At 41.4% G+C, this 22,832-nt stretch overlaps 1 protein-coding gene across 4 annotated transcripts in view; it reads left to right on the top strand.

Annotated features, from left to right (window-relative positions):
• Positions 1-14,233: 14,233 nt before the first annotated feature.
• MLLT10 (MLLT10 histone lysine methyltransferase DOT1L cofactor) overlaps positions 14,234-22,832 on the top strand; it is a 187,714-nt gene continuing 179,115 nt past the window's right edge. For all 4 annotated transcript variants that reach the window (XM_069458815.1, XM_069458817.1, XM_069458816.1 and 1 more), the window contains exons 1-3: positions 14,234-14,512; positions 14,645-14,804; positions 16,790-16,869. In XM_069458815.1, the coding sequence (XP_069314916.1) occupies positions 14,645-14,804; positions 16,790-16,869 (240 nt within the window). In that variant the 5' untranslated portion in view covers positions 14,234-14,512. The remainder of the gene's footprint in view (positions 14,513-14,644; positions 14,805-16,789; positions 16,870-22,832) is intronic.

Genomic DNA, 22,832 nt, shown 5'->3' on the forward strand with positions numbered 1-22,832 from the left:
GTCTATTTAAGAGAGTCTGTAACTCAGGAGGTTGGGATTTGAAAAGTCAGCCCTGGACTACTGTTGCACTCAGCACAGATGTAATCACCGCTCTTCAACTTAATCAATGTGTGTACAAACCGCGATGTCTAGTTCTTGCCTTTGAAATCTAAGGCTAGCATTTCCATCCAAGAAATCAGAGCTACAGCAAATTACATTTTTGTCCCTTGAATGAGGGAAGGATCATTGAATGGATCTCGTGATATTTCAGGCTTTAAACGTAACCGAGAGGCAGCAATGAACAATGCCTCGTCACAGCTAATACCATCCACCGAGTTGGCTTTCTTTTGCATCTGGATCTATCACACCGCGTTTTTCTCTTTCACTTTCACAGGAGGCAAAATGCACAAGGTTTAAGCAGAAAGCGAAGTTTCCAGGAAAAGCAGATGCTGATGTTTGTTTTTTAAAGTAGAATGACCAGAGTCTTTCTATTGCCAGCGACAATAATGTCGTTTTAAAATTCCTCCTGATGCACTTATATAGTACTGCCAGCCTTCTCCCTCCCACCCCCACCCCCGCCCATTCCCCTCCCCCAGCTTTAAGATTTAGACCGAAGAGTCAGCCAAGAAATAGTAAACTCAGAAAAAGCCTTTGAGAAGACAGTACAAAAGGTTGGCTAGAGCGTCCTTTTTTTTTCTCCAGGTAGTTTTAGATGTTCTCCATTCCTGTTAAGATTTACACACACACACACACACACACACACACTCCTAGTCCTCCTGAACATAGCAACATGATTTCGTAAGCATTTCAAAATTTACCTTCTTTTCCTCTCTCTTCCTTTCTTTCCACCTTTAAAATACTGGCCTGATGGGTGGTTTTGAAAACTAGTAGCATAGTAAGTATTTTTTAAAACTAAAAGTATAATCTGTTGGGTCCAACAGAAAGATAAAGGCCAGGGGATTTGGGGAATGTGTCTGTATGTACTATTTATGCGACTATCTCTCTATGTGCACTCAGACACCTTTACACTTATACATTTTTAATACTCTTATTACACATCTTTCTTCTTGTCTCATACCTTCTTTTGTTCCTTTAACTTCCCCATCGTTGTGTGTGTGTTAAAGCTCGAGAACTCTCGCTCTAGTGTGCACACGAGCGCATACACACACACACACACACACACACACACAGAATGTGACAGACAGCTTTCTTATGGCCATGAGCACACATTGCATATCCGGGGTCTTCTCCAGGCACATTGGGGGTCGATCCCGATAAAAAGATCTAGGAGAGGCCCCTGAGCGCTCACACATGAAAGGCAGGGGACTTTAAGATGGATTTGCATGCACACCGGGGATTTCGATCAATAGCTACCAACATTTATGGCTTAGATTATTAATGCGAAAGCTGGCCAAAAGAATGGGGATGAAAAATTAAAGGTGTCTGTTATCAATTATGCTTAAAGTTATGCAATAATTTACTTACTTTGCCTGGATGTGCAGATCCAGATGTATAAAGTACTATTCTTCAAAAGCCAGGGGGTTTCTTTGATAAATTTGTTGACCATGTCAGCTGCCTCTATAAAGATGAACCCAATTCAGATGATGGACTGTATTCAAATTCTTTTATAAGAAAAGATATATCAACTTCTATGTTTCTCAAATGCACGTACAAATGTGGATGCATACACCCAAATTAACATTTATGTATATATCCTTCTGTCTGAGTCCAGGGAATTATTGTGAATTTAGGCATATATATGATATGCATTGACTTTGTTAATTAAATGTGATTATTTCCTCAGTGAGGGATGCATAATCTACACACTATCCTAGAAAGTATTTTAGCTTTGAAAACCAAACTGTTTGCTAAAGGAAAATCCTCAGTAACAAATACAGATTGAAATATATTCTTAGTGTCCACTTACTTCTGCATTTATTGTAAAAAATCAGCACTTTCAGTTTTTAAAGTAATGGGCTATGAAGATATGAACATATTTGTCTTTACTTATCGCATATGAATGTGCTAGATTTACCTTCAGATGCTCTATTTTGATTTATTTTCACTGTATTTTATGTTTAAATACCATTGCAATTCAGTCTGACCTCTTTCCTCTGGAGCGAAGTAATGCACAAGGCATTTACAGTCTTTTAAATGGTTAGCTGGGAAATGCAATAGCAATTTGCAGGAGTAGTTTATTAATGGGGAAAGTTCTTTTGAAAACCTGAAGGAAAACCTAAGAGTACTTTTGCATTTCTACACTACAACTGTCATATAATTAAAGTATTGAAGAGCGTTAAAATAATCCTTTTCCTTCCAAGCTCTCACACATACATACATAATTTAAATGAGGATCACCCTCCCCCCGCCCCACCTAACTCTTCACCATATACATTTGTTTTAGTGATTGCTGGGCACATTTTGTTCAAAGTGAATTCAGACAGAAAAGAGTAAGGAACATCACAAAGACCTCAACAATGTAAGTTACTGGTTAAAAGAATAAAAGAATCCCCTTGCATTGTTAAATAAAAGTAACTATAATACTTATAACATAAAGTCTAAAATAATAAAATCTCATAAGGCTGAATTAGTTGATGATAGGGGACAATCAAATCTCAATATTTCTTTAGCTAAATTTATCTGCTATCATACCTCCTGTATTTTTTGGGAGGGGAAAATGGGAATAGAGGAGGCGAAAATGGCTAAATTGAGAAATAACCTAAATTATAACTTAGTATATTTTCCTTAATTTTTTTCTTTTTGTCTCATCCAAACAAATCAGGGCAAGTCTCCAGAAGAGCCCATCCTTCTGTTCTTAGGCATTTAAAAATCCTGTCTTTTAACAGAAGTTTGGGACACAGAGTATATGTCATGTTGTCTACTGACCCATAATCAAAATGCAGTGACCTTCTACCCTTTTTTTGCCCCCTGACCCATCTTGAATTCAATGCTGCCTTTATAAATTTGCAAATCCTTGGAGGTAAAGGGGTTTTTGTGAGGCTTTGTTCTGAAAAAGCCCTAAGAATATGCTTTCTAAATTAGACAAAAGTAAAGCAACAAACCCTAGTGGATGAGATTTTATACAGGTGAGCAGTAGGCAACTCTTCAGATAACACATATTGCAAGCTAAAAAGCAGTTCTAAACGTAGGAGACAAGGAGGTTATGGATTGCATCAAATTAGAGTGTGGTACAAATCACTTTCATGATGTAAGAAATGGTTAGGCCACAATCTTCCTGCTCTTCTCATCTCAAGGGCTGTGGGGGACCCTAGTGACCAAAGAAGGAATGGGGGGGGGGGGATAGAGGGAGGGAGGGAAAGAAAGAAAGGAGTGAGACTTGATCTGGATCTGCAGGCACATTCCCTTATCTTTCCTGCTATCAGCCAGTTTAAAGGACACCATAATTATGATGGTGATAAAACAATGCCTGCTTATGTGTGCTGAATAAATAAAGAATGTTTACAGCTCAAGAATCTTTTAATTCCAATTAAATGCTATCAAAGAAAAGCCACTTTTCCTACTGCAACCGCCTTTCCCCCCAATTATCTTGTTTTGTTGCAATATTTTCCTATGAGACACAAGGGCCTTTCACAATTGATCCTGAATGTAGAAGAAAAAAAAAAAATCAGAGAAAGTAGAGTTCAACCTCCATGTATTAAATAATATACAAATATCAAGAACCACAATTTATTTGGGTTACCCAAGTTTTTGTTTATTTTACACGAGGGCCAAATGTGTAGAAACTGAAGTGATGACACTAAGTGCTGCGGCCTACCTATGGGTTACTGCAGCCATACTGAAATCCTGAGCACCCACGAGGGGAGAGAGGAAAGACATGACACACGAGGAGCCTGATGGTCTCTGGAAAGGGAATCCTCTGGTTCTGTTCCCCTGGCTTCAGCCCAAATCCTTCTAGGAGCACTGGAGCCAATCACTGTCTTCTACTGCTGCAGCTACTGGGAACACACAAAAAAGCGGGAGATCAAAAAAAAAAAAAAAAAAAAAATCACAAGTTCGAATTTATGGATACACAAGTATCATTTCATATTCATGACATCAGCAAATCACATCATAATCACATTTAAACAAGGTCTGGGCACAAATGCCCATCGGGCTGGGCACCAAACACTGACAGTATCACACACTAACCAGAAAATTCGCTTTTTTTATTTTGGAATCATGGAGTGAAAATTGTCTTTTAACTTTGAAAAGCTTACTTTTCACTTCTGAGGCCAATTTTTACACTAATAAATTTCAAGGAAACGCCTCTTTCTAACTCGTTCCACAACATTTTAATTCAAACGTCTATTTCCTTCCTTTCTCAGTTGTACTAGTGTTTTGTTTGTGTTTTTAAAAACACATGGCACTACAAACGTTATGGAAAACGCACTCATTCCGTTAAATGCCGATGCAAACCTGCCTTTTACTCCATCTGTCTAAGCAGCGCATTGCTAAGTATAAATGTAAAAAAAAAAAAAAAACTTTCCTCGAAGAAATACCTAATGTTTCTTGGCAAATACTATTTGGTGATGTGGTGCAAAAATACAATGGTAAAAAATTTCAGGGTATTTGTAAGTTTTCTGGAGAGTTGCAGGCCTCTTTCCTTTTGAAAGTTTAGAGCTCCAATACCCTCAATTCTACTGGCAGAATTAGGGTGGACTTAGAGGGTCCTAAACGTGACCGATTCACTAAGGCGGGGGGCTACAGCTTGCAGCAACGTGCTCGGCAACTTAATCCTACGCTAAAAGAGGGCAGAGAGCGAAAAAGAATGGAATACAAACTCTCCCGACATTCGTAGTTACTTTCAAGGTGGATTGTGTATTTTAAGGCTGATGGGAACGTCTGGTTTTTGGAGCAAAAAGAAGAGAAGGTAAGTGTTTGTCCTTGTATCCACCAGTTCGTAGAGAAACAATGAAAGAACAAAGGGAACCACTTCTTCTGAACATTTTCTGTATCTCCCTCCGTTTCAAGCCAAAAAGCTTGCCAGGGGATTCGCTTTACTCTACCTTAAGTAGTGGTTGCTAGGCTTGTTGAACTAAGAATGAGAAAAAAGTTGAGAGGCAGTGTAAATACAGACTAAATAATAAGAGAGGCTTGCTGTGGCGAATCTTCACCGCGCCAGTCGAAGCAACTTGCAGCAGAAGTTGTGCTACATGCATAGAGGCAAAGCCCAGGAAATAACCTTTGCATGCCAGATTTCGTACTCGGTCATGTAAATTTCCTTTCTTGCTGTTTGAAGGGGTTTCTGCACCCAAAATGTGTAGGTAGTGTCTGTGGGAAGAGAGCGGTGTACTTTTTAGGTAGAAAAAATGATCTCTATTGCTATCTGGAAGATAATTTTTAAAAAGGAAAGGAGATTGAAGTGTTGATGCTACTGTTTGCTAATAGAAGAAATGGCAGCGGTGGCCGGGAGAGGACAGGGATTCGTATTTGCTTTGGGGTACGCTGGTTAGGGGCAAGTCTGCCTTTGTGGGTATGTGTAGCTGAATCAGTGACCGAGTGCCGTCGGCATCATATAAATGGATCGGTGTGAGGGGGAGCCCCCAAAGCCGTCGAGCACGTGAAACGCGGTTTTTTTACTGCCCTCCAAGCGGCGACCAAGCCCCCCTCCACCCCACCCCACCTCAAAATCCGTATATTACCTGCCCTGTTACAGTGACACATGTTTATGTTTATAGTCCTGGTTTGTAGTAGTGTCAAGAGCCGCAGCGAGAGGAGGGGGAGGAGAGAGAAGAGGGAGGAGTAAATGCAACCACCCCCACTTGTTGTTAAAGTAAATTTACTGCGTTATTGCTGGCCCTGTACGGGGGGCTGGGATGCGAGTTGAGAGGAAGGCTTGAGTTGGGATGTGTGGTGATGGTGGAAGGGGGGTGGGGTTAGGAGATCCGCGATTGAGCTGCTCTCCCCAGCAGCCCGGGAAAAGCAGCTCGGTCAATAGGGGAGCATGCTGGCGCGGTCGAAAACAAAAAGGTTCCTCCTGCTCGCTGCGTTCACGTGGGGGGCTCTGCGCGCGGGGCTTCAGGGCCCTGACCTCTGACCCCGGCTCCTCTCCGCGCTCTCTCGGTGCCGCGCGGCCACTTTTTACCCAGGATCCTCCGCGCGGGCCGCGCTCGTGCCGAGCTCGAGTCCTTCCTAATCCTCCATTCCCCGCTTTCCATCCCCTCCCCCCCGCCGCCAGCCCCCGGGGAGGATTCTCCGGCGGGGAACCCCCGCCCCGCCCCCACCCCGAGAGCCCGGGCGGAGGCGGCCGCGGCCGGGCCGGGCGGGGCGCCGAGTGCAGAGCCGGGCCTCCCCTGCCGCGCCGGGCCTGCGGGGGAGGGGAGCGCGGAGGAGCAGAGGGGAGGGGACCCGGCCTCCCGGCGGCCCGGCCCGGCCGCCCGGCCGAGGCTCGGACCTGTTGACTGCTATTGGTCCGCCTTGTCCCGCGCCCTCTCTCTGCCCGAGGCAGCCCCAGCCCTTCCGCGCAATCGTGGGGAGGAAATGGGGATGGCCATTCTCCTCCCCGCCTCCCTCCAACTTTCTTTTTTTCCTTGGGGGTGGGGGGATAAGAAAGCCCAGTCAACTCCACCGCTGCCTCTTCCTTCCTCCGAAAGTATCGTCATGCGCCGACCCACCGCCTTCCCAGCCCCCACTACTTAAACCTCCTCCCCTCCTCGGACCAGCTCCCCGGCCCGGAGCCCGCGGGCCCGGGGCGCCCCCGCCGCGCGTCCCCCGCCCGGCTCGGCGGCGTCCCCAGCGAATTGTGTTGCTTTTCTGCCCTGGAAGCTCCCTCGTCCACGTTCCACTTTTTTCCCCGTCCCAGGAGGCGTAAGATAAAACCTCTGATTTGCCGCGTGCTGCCGGACACATTCTCTGTCCACCCGTCAGAAGGCATTCGATGGAGAGTTTAAAATAACAGTATTTAAAGGAGGAAATAAAAAGAGAGGGTATAGTTATTTTGTCGGTTTTAGACGACGTACTTGTGTTAAAAAAATTTTTTTTAAATGTGCGATTGTCTTTAGGGTTAAAAGTGTTCTTGGATTTGCTGTATTTCCTTCTAGATTTGGGGTTTCCTGAGGAATCTTTTCTAGAGGGAAACAGCAAATCAACCTTAAGATGGAATCGAGACTTCTCGGCCACTTTGGAAAAGAAAAGGGGAAACTGTGAAAATACGTTTAGAAAATAGGAAGGCGGCCGCAGCGAAAGCAGGAGGGGCGCGAGGAAGCGCTGGGGGTCGGAGTCGGGCAAGGAGGGCCGGCCGGACCCGGGAAGGCAGCAGGCGTGCGGGCGGCGGGGAGAGCGCGGGCCGGGCCCGGGAGGAAGGCGCGGCGGCCGGGCGAGCGCGACGACGCGGCCGGGGAGGGCCCGCGGGGCGGGGGCCGGGCGCGCGGCCGGCGCGGCGGAGGAAGCGGGACCCGGCGCCTCGCGCCCGGCCGCCCCCATTGTTCGGCCCCGGCGCTGCAGCTCGGCGAGCGCGCTGTGGCTGAGGGAGGGGTCCTGCGGCCCGACCGACCCCCGCCGGTGCCACCTCAGACTCCGGAGTTCGGGCCGGGTCGGGTCGGCGCTGCAAGTTTTATGATCTGACTGGGCCAGCAAGGGGTTCCCAACTAAAGACCTCGTAGGAAGCAGTCTTTACAACGTGCCGCGAAGTTGAAGGAAGCTGGGCGAGCCTGCAGCTCGCACATTAAAAGAAAAGGGAAAGCAGTATATATATGTCTATAAAGTGATCGCTAGACAAGAGACAAACGTGGGCAATTTTTATTCTGCATCTGGAAAGTTAGAGCAGATTATATGACGTTTGCAATCTCTCTAAACGTATGGATTTGAAAATGAAGGTCAGAATTCAAAAGAGTTCGGAAAAGCACGTTTCGCTGTCCCTATTTGTTATTACTCAGCTCTTCTTTGTACACAAGAAGTCTAGTTTCCAAAGGAAGGGCTGAGCTAGCCCTAACACAAACGGGCTTGCTTTCTTACCGTGAAATGCATTTTCAGAATAACTGTGAATTTCAAAAGGGAAAAGCGTTTCGTTTGCTTTTAAACCACGTCTTGGAAACAAATAATTGCAGCCCACCGCCGAAACTCTGCCTGTTTTCCTTTGTGAGGCATGTGGGAAAAAAATATTTCTGGCAAACGTCACCGTTTTAAAAAATGAAGATTTCCAACAAGTGCTTTCGAGTCCTGTAGACAAGACCAAAGTCATCGTGCGTGAAAGCTCATGAAGAAATAATTTCAATCCTGTGGTCCAAACCTTAGTAGGGCAAGAGAGTAATTTCAACTTAGATTTATAATAGACTTTGCGGAAATTCCTTCTAAAATACTCATTACTAGACTGTGTATTATTCAGCACTGTTTCCCTAGGTGGATTTTTAAAAACCAATTAGAATTGATCTCTAATGGAATATTATATTTACACGTCATCATGAAAACATCATTTGACAAGAGTTTTGAATTACAAGAAAGAAGTTAACAGATGATGTTCATAAATAGCATCTGTTTGAAAAGACCCCTTAAGAGTCAGTTAAAGGTAGTGATGGTTGTTATTTTGCATTTGAAATGCTATAGATGTTTGCATTTTAACACTTTCATTTTGCGGGTCTTCTTTCTGAACTTGCATTTCCTCATGGAAATCATTCAGTTATTTCGAGGTATAGGGAGAAATTCTTATGTAAGAAATCATTTGAGGCAAAACTATGGAAAGGTTGGAACAGAAAAAAAAAATCGGTGTTGAAAATTAAGTATTTTCAATCTATTCATTCGTTCCACACTCATCCTCCCCCAGTTCCCACCCATTAATTTACATTTTTTATTTATAAATCTTTGGATATTTAGAATAGCGTTACAAGTTTATCTCTTGGTATTTGATAGTAGAAGGTGAATCTTTTTACATCTCTTACTGTGTCGAGTATTTTTTGTTTCATTTAAACTAAAAAAAATCTGTTAGAAGTCATGATATATTTGTGAGAAAAACAACAAATGGGCAGAAAAAAGGGCATGAATGGGGGTGGGGATGGAGAGGGATGTGTAGCATTCCTGGTTAGTCTTTGTGATACCTTTCTTGAATTTTATGTCATATTTTCCACTTCTGCTTGCACCAGCGATCATTGCTTTTTTAATTGGGGTGAAGTGCCACCATATAAAAATTACCTACATTCTGGCTCTCAAGCTCCACAGTAAAGTAAGACTGACAAAAAAGTGATCCGAGGTTTGTGTGTTTAATTCACCAGGAATGTTAAGCTTCATAAGATTCACCCTATGGGGTCATGTTGGTCCTTGGCACCGTTACTGTACAATTTCAAGAGGTAAATATACACATTATACATTTGAAAAATCTAAGATATATTAGACAGTTTATTAATTGAAGGAATAAAAAAATGAATTTGTCAACCTCATTCTTTCTGGGACACAATGCACTTAATTAACATATTCTTGAGCTTGTTTCTGGATTTGGTGAGCAGTGGCCCCTTTTGGAGAGGAAAACATTTAAATCTTTAAAAGTGACCACCTTCCGTCCTAATAGTATTTAGCAATTCAGTCTAATTTCTTCTTCATTTTTTTTCAGTTCAAGATATGTTGCATTTCTTTCAAGGTTCTCTTGCATTTCAAAAACTGATTTTCCTCTTTTCCATATCCAGAATCTTTTCACTTAGAAAGTCTTATTGTATCTTATAAACAGACCCCTAAATATGTCACCTTAATCACACTTTAATTATAACAGACATGCAAATTTTCAGTGTCAGTGAAAAATGGGAACATGGACCTTACACTACTACGCCTACACTATATTGATGATATCCGAAAAGGGAAAGTATGACACCTTTAAGTATTGTTGCATGATGGAAAAAAAACTGTCGAACTCTGAAATGTTATGAGGTTTATGTAACACCTAGAAGATCTAAAGGCATCTTAGAGGTAGTATTTTTCTATTGGTAATTACATGGTGTTTTACCCCCAAAATGTAAATACAGCCAATTAATATCTCAATTTTATAGCAAAAGGAATAGCTATGAAGCCAAACACAAGATTCACCAAACCAAACCCTTTAAATATTACACCTTGATTCTTAAAAAGATTTTTAATTTAGGATATACTCAATTTAAATTTCAGAATTACCTAACTAAACTTTCAAAAAATTAAGTATATCTAAGAATATTAATTATGATTGATTCTTAGAGCTTGTTTTGTAATAAAATGATGACTTTTACATGAAAAGGTGGTTAACATTTGAGGGCTATTTAAATATAGACAATTCTAAACTACCTGATAAATAAAAACTCTTCACCTATATTAATTTCAACAATTAAAAATCTTTAAAGAAACCAATATATCTGAAAATTCTGTTAATCATTGGTTAGAAATTTTAGTTCAAGTATACTTAAAAAATAAAGTCTTGCTTTGCTCTGGAGAATAAAGTTCTGACTGCAATTAGCTTTTATACACCAACATAGTACATTAAACAAACCATTTATTGTGGACCTACTACGTGCAAGACACTTGCTAGGTGCTATGGTGAGTAAAACAAATCACCTAGTAAGATTAACGTGTTTTATTAAATGGAATTTTGCAAAAGTCATTAATAAAATCTCAATCTAAAACATAACTGAAAAGAATGCCTTTATATGAAATTTTGAATAGTACTCCATGATAGAGCTGCCATGTGTGGGTTTGCATCTATAAAGACATAATACTCACTTATGGTGAGATAAATAACAAAACTAGTTTCAGATATATCTCAGTATTTTAATCATACTGGGATAAATATATGGCCCATAATAAACTTTTCACATAAAAGGTTAAATCTAGGGTACCAAATGAGCAAAACAAAATTTTATTGTGAGATTCCTTTATTTAACAGAGGGTATATCTGAAAGTCTGTTCAGATCATAAGAAATTGCCTTTTTGAGTTTTCCAACTAAATTATTTAGAAAGAAGATTATAGTTTCCAATGAAGTTTAGTAGATGTATGAATTCTAATTGCTTGTTTAAAAAACTTAATATTAGAGCCAATACAGAATTTTAAACACTTAGAGCAAGTCAGGAATCTGAGTTAAGGAAAGTGTATCTAGTTTTAGCATATATGAGAAATATACCTCATATATATACAAAAATTGGTCTCAGTTTCTATAACTCATTATAGAAATGTACCTCAACATTGTCGAGGGTATAATAGACTAAATATAATATGCACAAATAGAAGGCAAATAAAACTTTAATTTAAAAAGGAGATACATATGAGCAGTACTAACCTATGAACCAAATGTGGTTTTAAATATTTCTTTCACAGTATCTACTTATGTAAATGATTACGGAAAAGCAAATACAACAATTTGGTGCCTAGCTTAAGGAATAAAGAAAATTATAAAAAGATTTATTACTCAGAGAGCAAAAATACATTTTCCCATTATTGTAGGGTTAGAGGTTACATGAGAAAATATTTTACTTGAGTTTTTTGTGGTTTGCCTCAGATGATTAGTTTAGAGAGATGAGACAGTACTGAGTTAGCTGCTGTTATGTGAAGAATATTAGAGACAACAGGCTTTGTTTTATTCTACAGATACTAGACATACTTTTTTAAAGGATACTTTGAGAATATGGAATCAGATTTAAAGGATAGCATTATTTTAAGATTGAAATTGTCCTTTTCTATGAAGTTATTCTATACATCCTTTGGTAATTTTTTTTTTTTTTTTACATTACCATGTATTGTTAAAAACTTACTTGAACTTTAACAATTCTGGTAATTTAATTGTAAGTTTTATCCATTTCTAGGTATGAAAATTAGCATATTCAGCCAATTGTCATATATATAACTCTATATGTATCTCACAAAGGACAAATACAACTTTCTCACTCCTATATTCCCTATAACCAAAATAGTCCGGGGCACACAGTAAATATTCAATAAATGAATAATTAACATATATTTGAATTCTTTTGTGCTGTCTGCTATTCTTCCTTTTCACTTAATATTTTATAGAAATATACTAAATATACTTAGTAGAAGAAAAAGTTTGGTATCTGGTATATGAGTTAAAATGAAAATGAGCTATTTATACCCATTATGTTTTTTCCTATAATTTTTCATACTCAACATATATAACGTTAAAAATCAGTTTTAGATAATTTAAATTATATTGTATCAGCATTTATGCCTACATCTTTAACAAAATTTCTGCTTCAGATACTATTACTTATTTATAGGCCTGTTATGAAGTAATGTATTTTCCCTAATTTTTTAAATTTCATAAACTTCTTAGAAATGATGAATTGTTTTTTGTTTTTTGGAAATAGCTATGTCAAGTGTTTACTTATATTCCTTTTAAGTGTTACAGAATAGGCTACCTATCTTTTTTTACATATAAATTAATTCCATCACAAGAACTAAACTCTAATGCATTAAAAATAAAACAAATGTATTTTTAAATAATTTAGTGCATTTTGGCTTGGCTGCAGTGTTTGGGAAGTTTCACATTGATTTTAACTCAAAATTGCCTTACAGTAGGACTATGAGTAGAAATTAGATATTGAACTGGTATCTTTTGTATAAGGATAAAGTTAAAATATATAGTTAAGATACACAAAACAGTATAATTTTGTTTGAAGGCCATTTTAGTTTGACAAATTTCAAAGACATTTTAAGAACATAATTTGTCCAGAAATTTATTGTTGCCATATCACAAAAAAGAATTTATATTTCATAAGTTTATAATCTGATAGTTACCTTTTCTAAATGCACTATGAGAATTCTCATTTTTGTGTTTTTAGTGTACATTTTCTCCCTATTTTATGCTTTAGTAGATTTCCATTACTGCATATATCTCAAGTAGCTTTTAAAACATTTGAATATATTTGCTATATATGCTTGCATTATATCTATTATCATTCTTAGATTGCTCGCAATTACTTTGAATAGAAAAATCAGCCATGCTACCATTTTTTTCTTTATGAAAACATCTGGAAAGCTTTTAAAGCTTAAACTATTATATTATCTTTCAGTGACTGACTAGAAGACCTTGGGTTCCTTCATCCTTCAGCATTGTAAAAGTGCATTTTCCACATCATCACATTATATTGCTAATTCCTGGTAAACAACCATTTTGTACCTGCAAGGTATTAACCAAAAGCCATGAATTCGCCTTGTAACAGTGCTTGTCATTTAAACCACCTATGCATCATTCCCAATTTCAAGCAAAATTTATAATTGGACATATTTTGCTTAAAATTAATATCGGGCTTACATGCATGCGTAAGGGTTAGGGCGACAGTGGAAGATTTTACAGCTCAAAACTGCTCAGCATCCAGCTAATTAATCTATTCAGTTAGGCCTAATCCGTTTTCTATTTGTATGTGAGGTGGGAGCTCTCATCTTTCTGCCACTTTTAAATGACCTCACATTTCCAAGAGTAAATTTGGAGAAAAGAGCCAGTTCAGAGGACTGAAACTGGACTCCCTTCTCATGGTGTTAATTATCTTTTGGTGATTACAAGAGCTGGGGTTCCTTCATCCTTTTAATGTAGTACAACTGAATCTTTCAGATCATCACATTATATTGCTAATTCCTGATAAACAACCATTTGTACTCCTACACAGCAAGCAGAGGGTAGACTTGTTCCCTCTATAACCCTAACGCAGGCTTTTGACCTTCAGTCTGGGATGCACTTTCGTTAGTCACTGGGGCCAATGTAGTGCACAAATGGGCGGCAGATCTAGTAGCACTTCCATCGGTGAACTTTGGGAAGAGTCCAGGATGTGAATTTAATGGGTGGAGAGGCTGCGGCAGCACTGGGAAGTTAGCGCGGCCAACTGCAGGAAGCCATGCTTCATTACACCCTTCATGGGAGCTGGCACATTAGCCCAGCCCTTGTTACCCACGGGCGGGCTCTAGAGGAGAGGCCTCCAGGTAGGTTCCCGGGGCAGGGCGATGCCTCTACGGAGTCCCCTCCCGCCACTCCGACGAATCCCCCTCCCGGCACTAGGTGCCCGCCTCCCCCACCACACAGGCCTCTTTCCGAGGCGCCGACGCAGCCCGCGCGGCCGGCGCCGCAGAGGGCGGCCCCAACGTCCCCGCCCCCGCGTGCGCGCCCCCGCGTCCTCCCGTTGGCTCGTTCCGGTCTCGGCGCGCTCCCCTGGCCCCTACCCCGGCACACCTCGGCGGCGGCGAGCGGCGCGGGGGCGGGGAAAGGGCCCGGGAGGTAGGCCCGGGAGGCCGGCCGGCCGCGGCGGCGCGCACGCAGGCCTCGCCTCTCCGGGGCCTCCTCCCTCACGCCGGCCGCAGGGCGCGCACGCCGAGTGACGCTCGGAGGAGGAAGCGTAGCCCCCGTCCCCTCCCTCGCTGCCCCCGGCCCAGCGGGAGCCCCCCCAGTGCGCCTGTGCGGAGGCCTACTTGATTATGTGTGCCCTCTCCGGCCGCCCGCGTTAGCGGCCGGGTGGAGGTGGGGAGGAAAGACGACGAGGAGGCGGAGGCGGAGGAGGCGGTGGAGGGGAGGTGGGGGGAGTCAGCAAGGACATGGCTCCTGACTCCTGTGCGGAACGTGAGTGACTGAGCGGCAAAGCCCGAGTGAGCGAGCGGCCGAGCGGCGGGCGGGGCGGGGTACGGGGCGCCGGGCGGGAGCTGGGCGCTGGGGCTGTGCGGGGGGAGCACTAATTGGCTTGCATGTGTTTTTTAATGGTCCCCCCAACTCCCTCTTAGATGGTCTCTAGCGACCGGCCCGTGTCACTGGAGGACGAGGTCTCCCATAGTATGAAGGAGATGATTGGAGGCTGTTGCGTTTGCTCAGACGAGAGAGGCTGGGCCGAGAACCCGCTGGTTTATTGCGACGGGCACGGCTGCAGCGTCGCGGTGCATCAAGGTAAACACCCAACCGCCCGCCGGGCCGAACCGGCCTGCGCCCAACCGTCACCGCTTCCCCCACCTTGGCAGCAACTGCCAGCCCCCGCCCCTCCCCCGCCCCCGCCCCGTGCCGCGGCGCGGGAGGGACTCAGAGGGTCCGCCGCGGGGCGGAGGGGGTATGGGGCGTGCATGTGGGAGAAAGTGCGTGTGGCCTGGCTTGTCATGTGATTCTTCTCTCACTCTCTCAAGTGTCATTTGGCCGTCGCCTGCGCCCGGGGCCGGGGTCTGGAGGCTACCCGAGGCGGCGCGGTGCGGGGCCGCGGCCTGCGCCCCAGGGTCGGGTAGGGGTGGCCGAGCGCGCGCCCCTCTTGGCGTCCCGGTGGGTGTGGGTGTGGGAGCGTGGGGACCCCTCCCCCTCCTCTGCCTGCTCCTGTCTGCCGCAGTGTGTCTAGAGACTTCCTGTGGCATGGAGACAAGCTCGGGAACGCGACTCTGCGCTGGGGAGGGGCGCGGAGGCAAGCAGGGGCCGCCTGGCCTCTTTAGGTTGGGGAGGGAAGGCGGGCTCTGCTGCACCCTGAGCTTTCTGGCGGAGACCCTGCTGCTGCCGCCGCCGTCGGGGAGCTTCCTGCGGAGAAGACAGCGGAGGTCAGTCGTGCTGATGCTGGAGTGTCTGGGCTGAGCTGCCCCAGGCTGGTGGAGAAGGCTGCTTGCTGCGTCAGGCCACCTCCCCAGCCTAGGCGACCGAAGAGAAGAGGAGGTGGTGGTGCCCCCAAGTGCCTTGGGGATCCTCTTAGTTTATTTCTGGTTATTTCCACTGGGTGAGTGTTTTGGCTGTAAGGAAGGGCCGAGGACGCTAGTAAGATACTTTCATGGGCTTTGAAGTTTCTGACTTTTTCCATTTCATGTGGTAAGGTGTTGAGGCCGAAACTATTTAGATCATTTTTGGTGGCTCCCTGTTTATTTGCCATCCCGTCTCCCTTCCCATTTTTGAATCTGGCATTGAGTGATGCAGATCTTGTTTAGTAGTGTGTTGGAAGAGACACTACCAAAGGACAGAGAGGAAAATCTGAACATAAAGTGCCAAAGTACATTATTAGAAGAATGTACTGTCACAACTGGGAAGGGAGACTTGGATGCAGTGGTGGTGGTTCTGAGATAGGGAATTAACCTCAGAATGGGGTTATTCCCAGAGTCTTTTAAAGAAGCGCAAAGTTGCATACTTTCTTTTTTTAAGGAGCGAAAACAGTGGTGTGTCAAAGTTAGATACTAGGTCATGGAACTAATGTATTTCTATTACAGTGTTCCTTGACATTTTTGGGAGTATTTCTTAGGAATTGAATGATAAATTGTCACATTTTGATAGGTAATCTCTCAGTATAGAAAATGTTCATTTAAATCTTTAATTTTGACTGGGTGTGGTGGCTCATGCCTGTGTTCCCAACATTTTGGCAGTTCGGGAGGCTGAGGTGGAAGGATTGCTTGAGGCCAGGAGTTTGAGACCAGCCTCTCTGTGGATTTGCATATTCTGGACATTTTATATAAATGGAAGCATTTCACTTTTAACATTACGTTTTGTTTTCTTTCTCACAGTATCTCTTGCTCCTTTTGAAAGATGATTTGGAAATATTTTCGTTAAACTTACCTAAATGTTTGCTACTTAAATTGTGGGGTATGGGAGTGAATTAATGAATTTCTGCGTTATTCTGTGAAAAAAATCTTTGTTAAATTTTACGTATTCTTCCTGTCATAAGAAAAAATAATTAAAATTTCTGACATGAAATTTATCTAGCTGAAATAGCACAGAAGAGTTGCATTTCAAATTTTTACTTTGTAATTAAATAGGCCATATATGTGGTAAATGGGATATAAAATATTTAATTCTCTGTAAGGCAGATAATTTACTTGAATAGTTTGAGAGACAGTTTAATAGGGCTCTGTGAAGGGTATTTGATTTTTCATAATTCTTCTAATCTTAACATTTTAAAACATTTTATTTCCCAACAGCTTGCTATGGCATTGTTCAAGTACCCACTGGACCATGGTTTTGCAGGAAATGTGAATCTCAGGAGAGAGCAGCCAGAGTGGTAAGGACTGTTTATCAAAAACATTAAACTACTTTAGTGAGTAGCTTAGGATGCTGCACTCACGTTGCAGTTCGAAAGGTTGTCAGTCTTTTGTTCAAATACTGTAGCTGAAAGAATTTGGGCCAAATACTGACTTGGAATTTTAAACAGATTTTGTAAAATCTGAAAAACAAATTGAGTCAAGTAACTATATGTTGATGGATACTTTGAACACATAAAGACATAACGTCATATTTGGGCTTTATTAACTGTAGTTACAAAATCAAGAAAGCCTGACGTGGTTTAAGGTTACATTCTCTCATTATAGTTAAAATATGGCAGTAGACACATACGGTAGTTATATTGATGATTCTGTTAGGTTTTGTTCAATGGAAAAAAAACAGTTTAAGCGACTGTCATATTCTTTTTGCCACACATACATGTGTATAGTTTAACTTTGAATACTGATTGTTTTCAGACAGTCCCTTTGGCAAACAACAGAAAACTCTTCCTTTTTTACTTGGCTGGCCACCTTCTTTCTGAACTTCTGTAAATCTCCTGTAAGAATGAGGGAGGTGTATTTATTCTTTCCAGCCAAAAGCATTTTTTCCAGTTGAACTTCTGGAAATATGAGAGAGGAATAGGTTTAATCTTCATTAGTTGTACTACAGTATTAGTATTTGCTTTCTTTTGGTGTTAATTATGGAATTTGACAGAAGGCAGAAAACAAACATTTCAACTATTCTACCTGGGCGTATAGCAAAAGCAGAACTTTTTGATCAGTAAAAATATGACCGAGTAGCCTATATGGTATCATGAGTCTCAGAGCAATATTTTTATAGTTCTGTCAATAGGTTTTGATTGTGAGAATGTACTGTAGCAGAATTACAGCTATTCTAGCATTAGCATAATGGGATATAGCAAATAGAGGATGGAATCAGTCATAAAAATTTTAGGACTTGATGAAATATGTATAGATCTACTCTTTGACTTCTTTCTCCTTGTGGCTTGTTATGGTTTGGGGTGCATAGGTCACCAAGCAAAGGAATCTATGGTTTAATTTATTAGTAATAATCATTGACAGTGAGATGAGGCTGTTCTAGGGGGTATTACAGTAGATTGAAGGCCCAAAAACATAAGAAAATAGGAATGTGGATATCAAGACAGAGAAGATAAAGAGATGAATGGAGAGTGGTGGAATGCCAGGATCATTTGCCTAAAATGCCACTTGTTGGCTGTTTTTATTCCTTTATTTTTTCCAAGGATATGGTCAAGGTGTCCAGGTGAATAAGGTAGTTATCTTAAAAGGTATATTAGGGGGCATGTTTTATTTCAACTTCATTTGGTGGGATGTGGGCGTGGGCACCAATAAAGGTTTTTAAAGCAGGGGGCAGACCAGGTTAGGTGGCTCATACCTATAATCCCAGTGCTTTGGGAGACCTAGGCGGGAGGATTGCTTGAGGCCATGAGTTTGGGACCAGCCTGGATAACATAGTGAGACCCTGTCTCTACAAAAAAAAAAAAAAAAGCTGGTCATGGTGGCATGAGCTTGTAGTCCCAGCCACTCAGGAGACTGAGGCAGGAGGATCACTTGAACCCAGGAGTTTGAGCTACAGTGAGCCACTGCACTCCAGCCAGTGGCAGAGCAAGACTTGTCTCTAAAAGGAAAAGAAAAGGGGGAAAAAAAAGAGAGGCACAACCTTATCTAAATTCCTATAGTGTATAATTATAAAAGGTAGAGACCTTTGTAAGAAACAAATCTCATTCCAAGCTTATGTAAGCAAAGAAAGGATGTTTTATTATAAGGATACAAGAGCCAAGAACTTTAACATTGGAATGTATCTCTGACCCAGAAAAGGAATTGAATTAGTCTTATTTCTGCTTTTGACTGCATGCCTGCTTTGTTTCTTTCTGCAGATTTTGTCTGCTACTTACGCCAACAATCAATAGCCAACTTTTTGAGTGTTTACTGTGTGCCAGATACTGTGCTAAATGTTTTGTATCAGTTTTCTTATTTAATTATCCTATCAAATCTGCGAGGTAGATACCCTGTTACTCTCATTTTATAGATTGAGACACCACAGGTTTTTTTTTTCTTTTTTTCTTTTTTTATACTTTCTCTTTTTTCCTTTTCTTTTTTTTAAATTTCTTTTTGTATTCTTATTGTTTCCATAGTGATTCTACTACAAGGGACCACCATAGTTTTAAGGGAACTACATAACTAGTTGGCATCTGGGCTGGACTTAAGTTTTCAACCATCATGTTTTATATTGCCTCCTCTGGGGAAAGATGATCATACTTCAGCTCCTGCTGTTTTCTTTTTTTTTTTTTCTTATTTTTTTGTTTTGGAGACAAAGTCTTGCTCTGTCACCCAGGCTGGAGTGCAGTGGCTTGATCATAACTCACTGCACCTTTGAACTGCTGGGCTCAAGCCATCTTCCTGCCTTAGCCTCCTAAGTAGCTAGAACTACAGGCATGTTGGCTGATTTTTAATTTTTTTATAGAGACAGAGTCTCACTAGGTTGCCCAGCTGGTCTTGGACTCCTGGCCTGAAGTGACCCTCCCCTCTCAGCCCTCCCAAAGTGCTGGGATTACAGGTGTGAGCCACTGCTCCTGACCAGCTCCTGATATTTTCTATCTTCTGTCTCAAGAGTCTAAATCTCAGTCTGAATGTTACCTTTTCTGGGAAAAAAAATCTCTGATTTGGCTTAGATGAGGTAGCTAGCTCAGGACCATTTTGCCGTGGTGAGACAATAGGGTCATGTTGCTCAGATACAATCAGGAATATCCCTGTGGATTGGGGATAGCTCACTTCTCAGGGAAGGGGGATTGTGAGCTGGCAGTACCTTGACAGATACTGAACAGTAAAGATCCAGAAGATTGAGGAGCATTTTCAGAAAAGTAGATTGATAGTATATGGAAGGCAGGGCACAGTGGCTCAAACCCTAGCACTCTGGGAGGTTGAGGCAGGAGGATCGCTTGAGGTTAGGAGTTCAAGAACAGCCTAAGCAAAAATGAGACCCCGTCTCTACTTATAATAGAAATATTAGCTGGGCGTCTTGGTGTGTGTCTGTAGTCCCAGCTACTCAGGAGGCTGAGGCAGGAGGATCACTTGAGTCCAGGAGTTTGAGGTTGCTGTGAGCTAGGCTGATGGCATGGTACTCTAGCCAGGGCAACAGAGCTCTGTCTCAAAAAAAAAAAAAAAAATTACATTGTTAAGATACTGCTGTTTTAGGTCTAAGCGAAGTACTATTCCTTTCCTTCAGGAGATGAGCTGTGTCTTTTTCCTACCGCTCAGCCTCTTTTTATTGCAGTTCTTCCTGGCTTCTTACATCATCAGGGGGAAACTGCTGGGTGGAATTTAAACCAAAGGTTTAGGAATTGATCTAAGGTTGCATTATATTTTAATTTTTGCTTAATGAAGATATGTGTATAAATAAATGAGTATATATCTGTAAAACCATATAAATTATATACATGTATATTTATATGTAATTCTACTGATCAGCATATTAATATATATTCAGTTATCATAAATGGTTCTGAACAGTATAGGACATATAATAAATACCTACCCAGAATGAACAAATGTCAGTTCTTGATATTTGCGTCAAATCTCCCCCCCCGCCCCTCCCCCCCCTTTTTTTTTTTGGAGACAGAATCTGGCTCTGTTGCCCTGGCTAGAGTGCCGTGGCGTTAGCCTAGCTCACAGCAATCTCCAACTCCTGGGCTCAAGCAATCCTGCTGCCTCAGCCTCCCAGGTAGCTGGGACTACACGCATGCGCCACCATGCCCGGCTAATTTTTTGTGTATATTTTTAGTTGTCTGGCTAATTTCTTTCTATTTTTAGTAGAGACAGGGTCTTGCTCTTTTTCAGGCTGGTCTGGAACTCCTGACCTCGAGTGATCCTCCCACCTTGGCCTCCCAGAGTGCTAGGATTACAGGCTTCCCTTTTGCTTAAAAGGAATAATAAATAAAAAAAAATTAAGTTGTAGTACTTCTTATCCTCTCCCCAGTCTTTTATTCTTTTACTGTCTGTTGGGCCCATCTGTGTTTTAATACTTACACCATATCCATAAACTTACACATATCCATAAACACCATATAGTAATGTATTGTTTTATAGGAATGGTGTCATACCATATGTTGTTCTACAACTTGTGATATGGGTATATCAATACATTCTTTTTATCTGAGTTTTAGTGTTCTTTCACAGAATGTATCACAGTTTATTTAATTCCCATGTTGATTATCATTTTAAGTTTCTAATTTTTCACAATCTCAAATAGTGCTGCAAGGAACATTCTTGTAAATATAGTGAGTTTTTAAAAAAAACTTTGTCTTAGAATCTGTGTTAATAGGCATATTTAATTTGATTATAGTAATGACAGATACATTTGGGCCTACTAATAAAATCTTATTTTCTGTTATCTGTTTACCTTTCTTATTTTCCTTCTTTTTTTTTCTTTTGGTTGGAGTGATTGAGTTTTCTTTATTTCTTTAATCCTCTGCTGATTTAGAGGTTATATGCTCTATTTCTTTTAGTGAGTGAATGCCTTTAAAATTTTAATGTGCATTCTTTATGTTTTTCTGTGTGTCTAAAATTAATATCTTTACTCCTTCTGAACAAAGCCAAGGCTTAGCCTTGCTTCGTTTTGTACTCTTTCCCTTGCAAAATCCATGTTATTGTTATCTTTATTAATTCTACTTATTTTTAATCTCCTAAATTAATTATTGTGGTTCTTTTTTTAAGTAGTAATTTATTAGTTAGACTTAACATTACTAATGTTTTTGCTCCACCCAGCTTTCTGTTTCCTTTATTGCTTTATGGGTTTATTATCCTTCTTTTTGAAGGTTTTCTTTTTTTTAAATTCATGGTCTGTAGTTAGTCAATAAGTAAGAAAACTATATGAGTCTTTTTATGTCTAAGAATTTCATTAGTTTGCTCTCTTATATACTAGTCTGAATTCTAGGATAATAGCTATTTTCCTGTAACTAAAGATTTGTTCTAGTTTGTCTTCTGGTATTTATTGGTGCTAATAGGCAATCTGTTGGCATTTTGTTTAACCTGTTTGGAACTTGGTCTGCTTTTTTATTCTGAGGACTCATTGTCCTCCTAATTTGGAATATTTTTTTTGCTTTATCTTCTCAAATATTGTGAACTTCTCATTAAATTTTCTTCTCCTAGAACTGTTACTTAAGTGTAGGATTTTCATTCTTTTTTCATGTCTTCTGATTTGTCTTTAATATTTTCTATCTTATCTCCAGATTATGGATAATCTCTTCAGATTTATGCTTATTGTTAATTCAGTGAATTTTTCAGAGTAAACTGTATGTAGAATTTCTTTCTTTTTTCCTTCCTTCCTTTCTCTCTTCCTCTCTTCCTTCCTTCCTTTCTCTCTTCCTCTCTTCCTTCCTTCCTTCCTCTCTTCCTTCCTTCCTTCCTCTCTCTCTCTCTCCCTCCCTTCCCTTCCTCCTTTTCCTTTCCCTTTCCTTCTTTTTATTTTCTTTAGAGATAGGGTCTTGCTTTGTCATCCTGGCTGGAGTGCAGTGGTGCGATCATAGCTCGCTTAAGCCTCGAACTCCTAGGCTCAAGCGATCCTGCCTCAGCCTCCTGAGTAGCTAGGAGGGCAAGCACACGCTACCATGCCTGGCTAATTTTAATTTTTTTTTTCCCCCCTGGTAGAGATGAGGTCTCGCTGTGTTGCCCAGGCTGCTCTTAAACTCCTGGCCTTAAGTGATCCTCTTGCCTCTACCTCCCAAAGTGCTGGGGTTATAGGCGTGAGCCACTGTGCCCAGCTGGTTTTTATTTTTTAATTTGCCTCTTCTTTTTTCATGGTGTCTTGCTATTGCTGTCCTAAGGATTATATTCCTTCCTTTATTTGAAGATTTAAAACATTTTAAAGGGCCTCAGATTTTGGAATTCTTTCATTTTTGTTTGATAACTCTGGAGGTAGATATTTTCATCTGCTTTGTAATTTTTG

The sequence above is a fragment of the Eulemur rufifrons genome, chromosome 25, assembly GCF_041146395.1.
Source record: "Eulemur rufifrons isolate Redbay chromosome 25, OSU_ERuf_1, whole genome shotgun sequence".
NCBI lineage: Eukaryota > Metazoa > Chordata > Mammalia > Primates > Lemuridae > Eulemur > Eulemur rufifrons.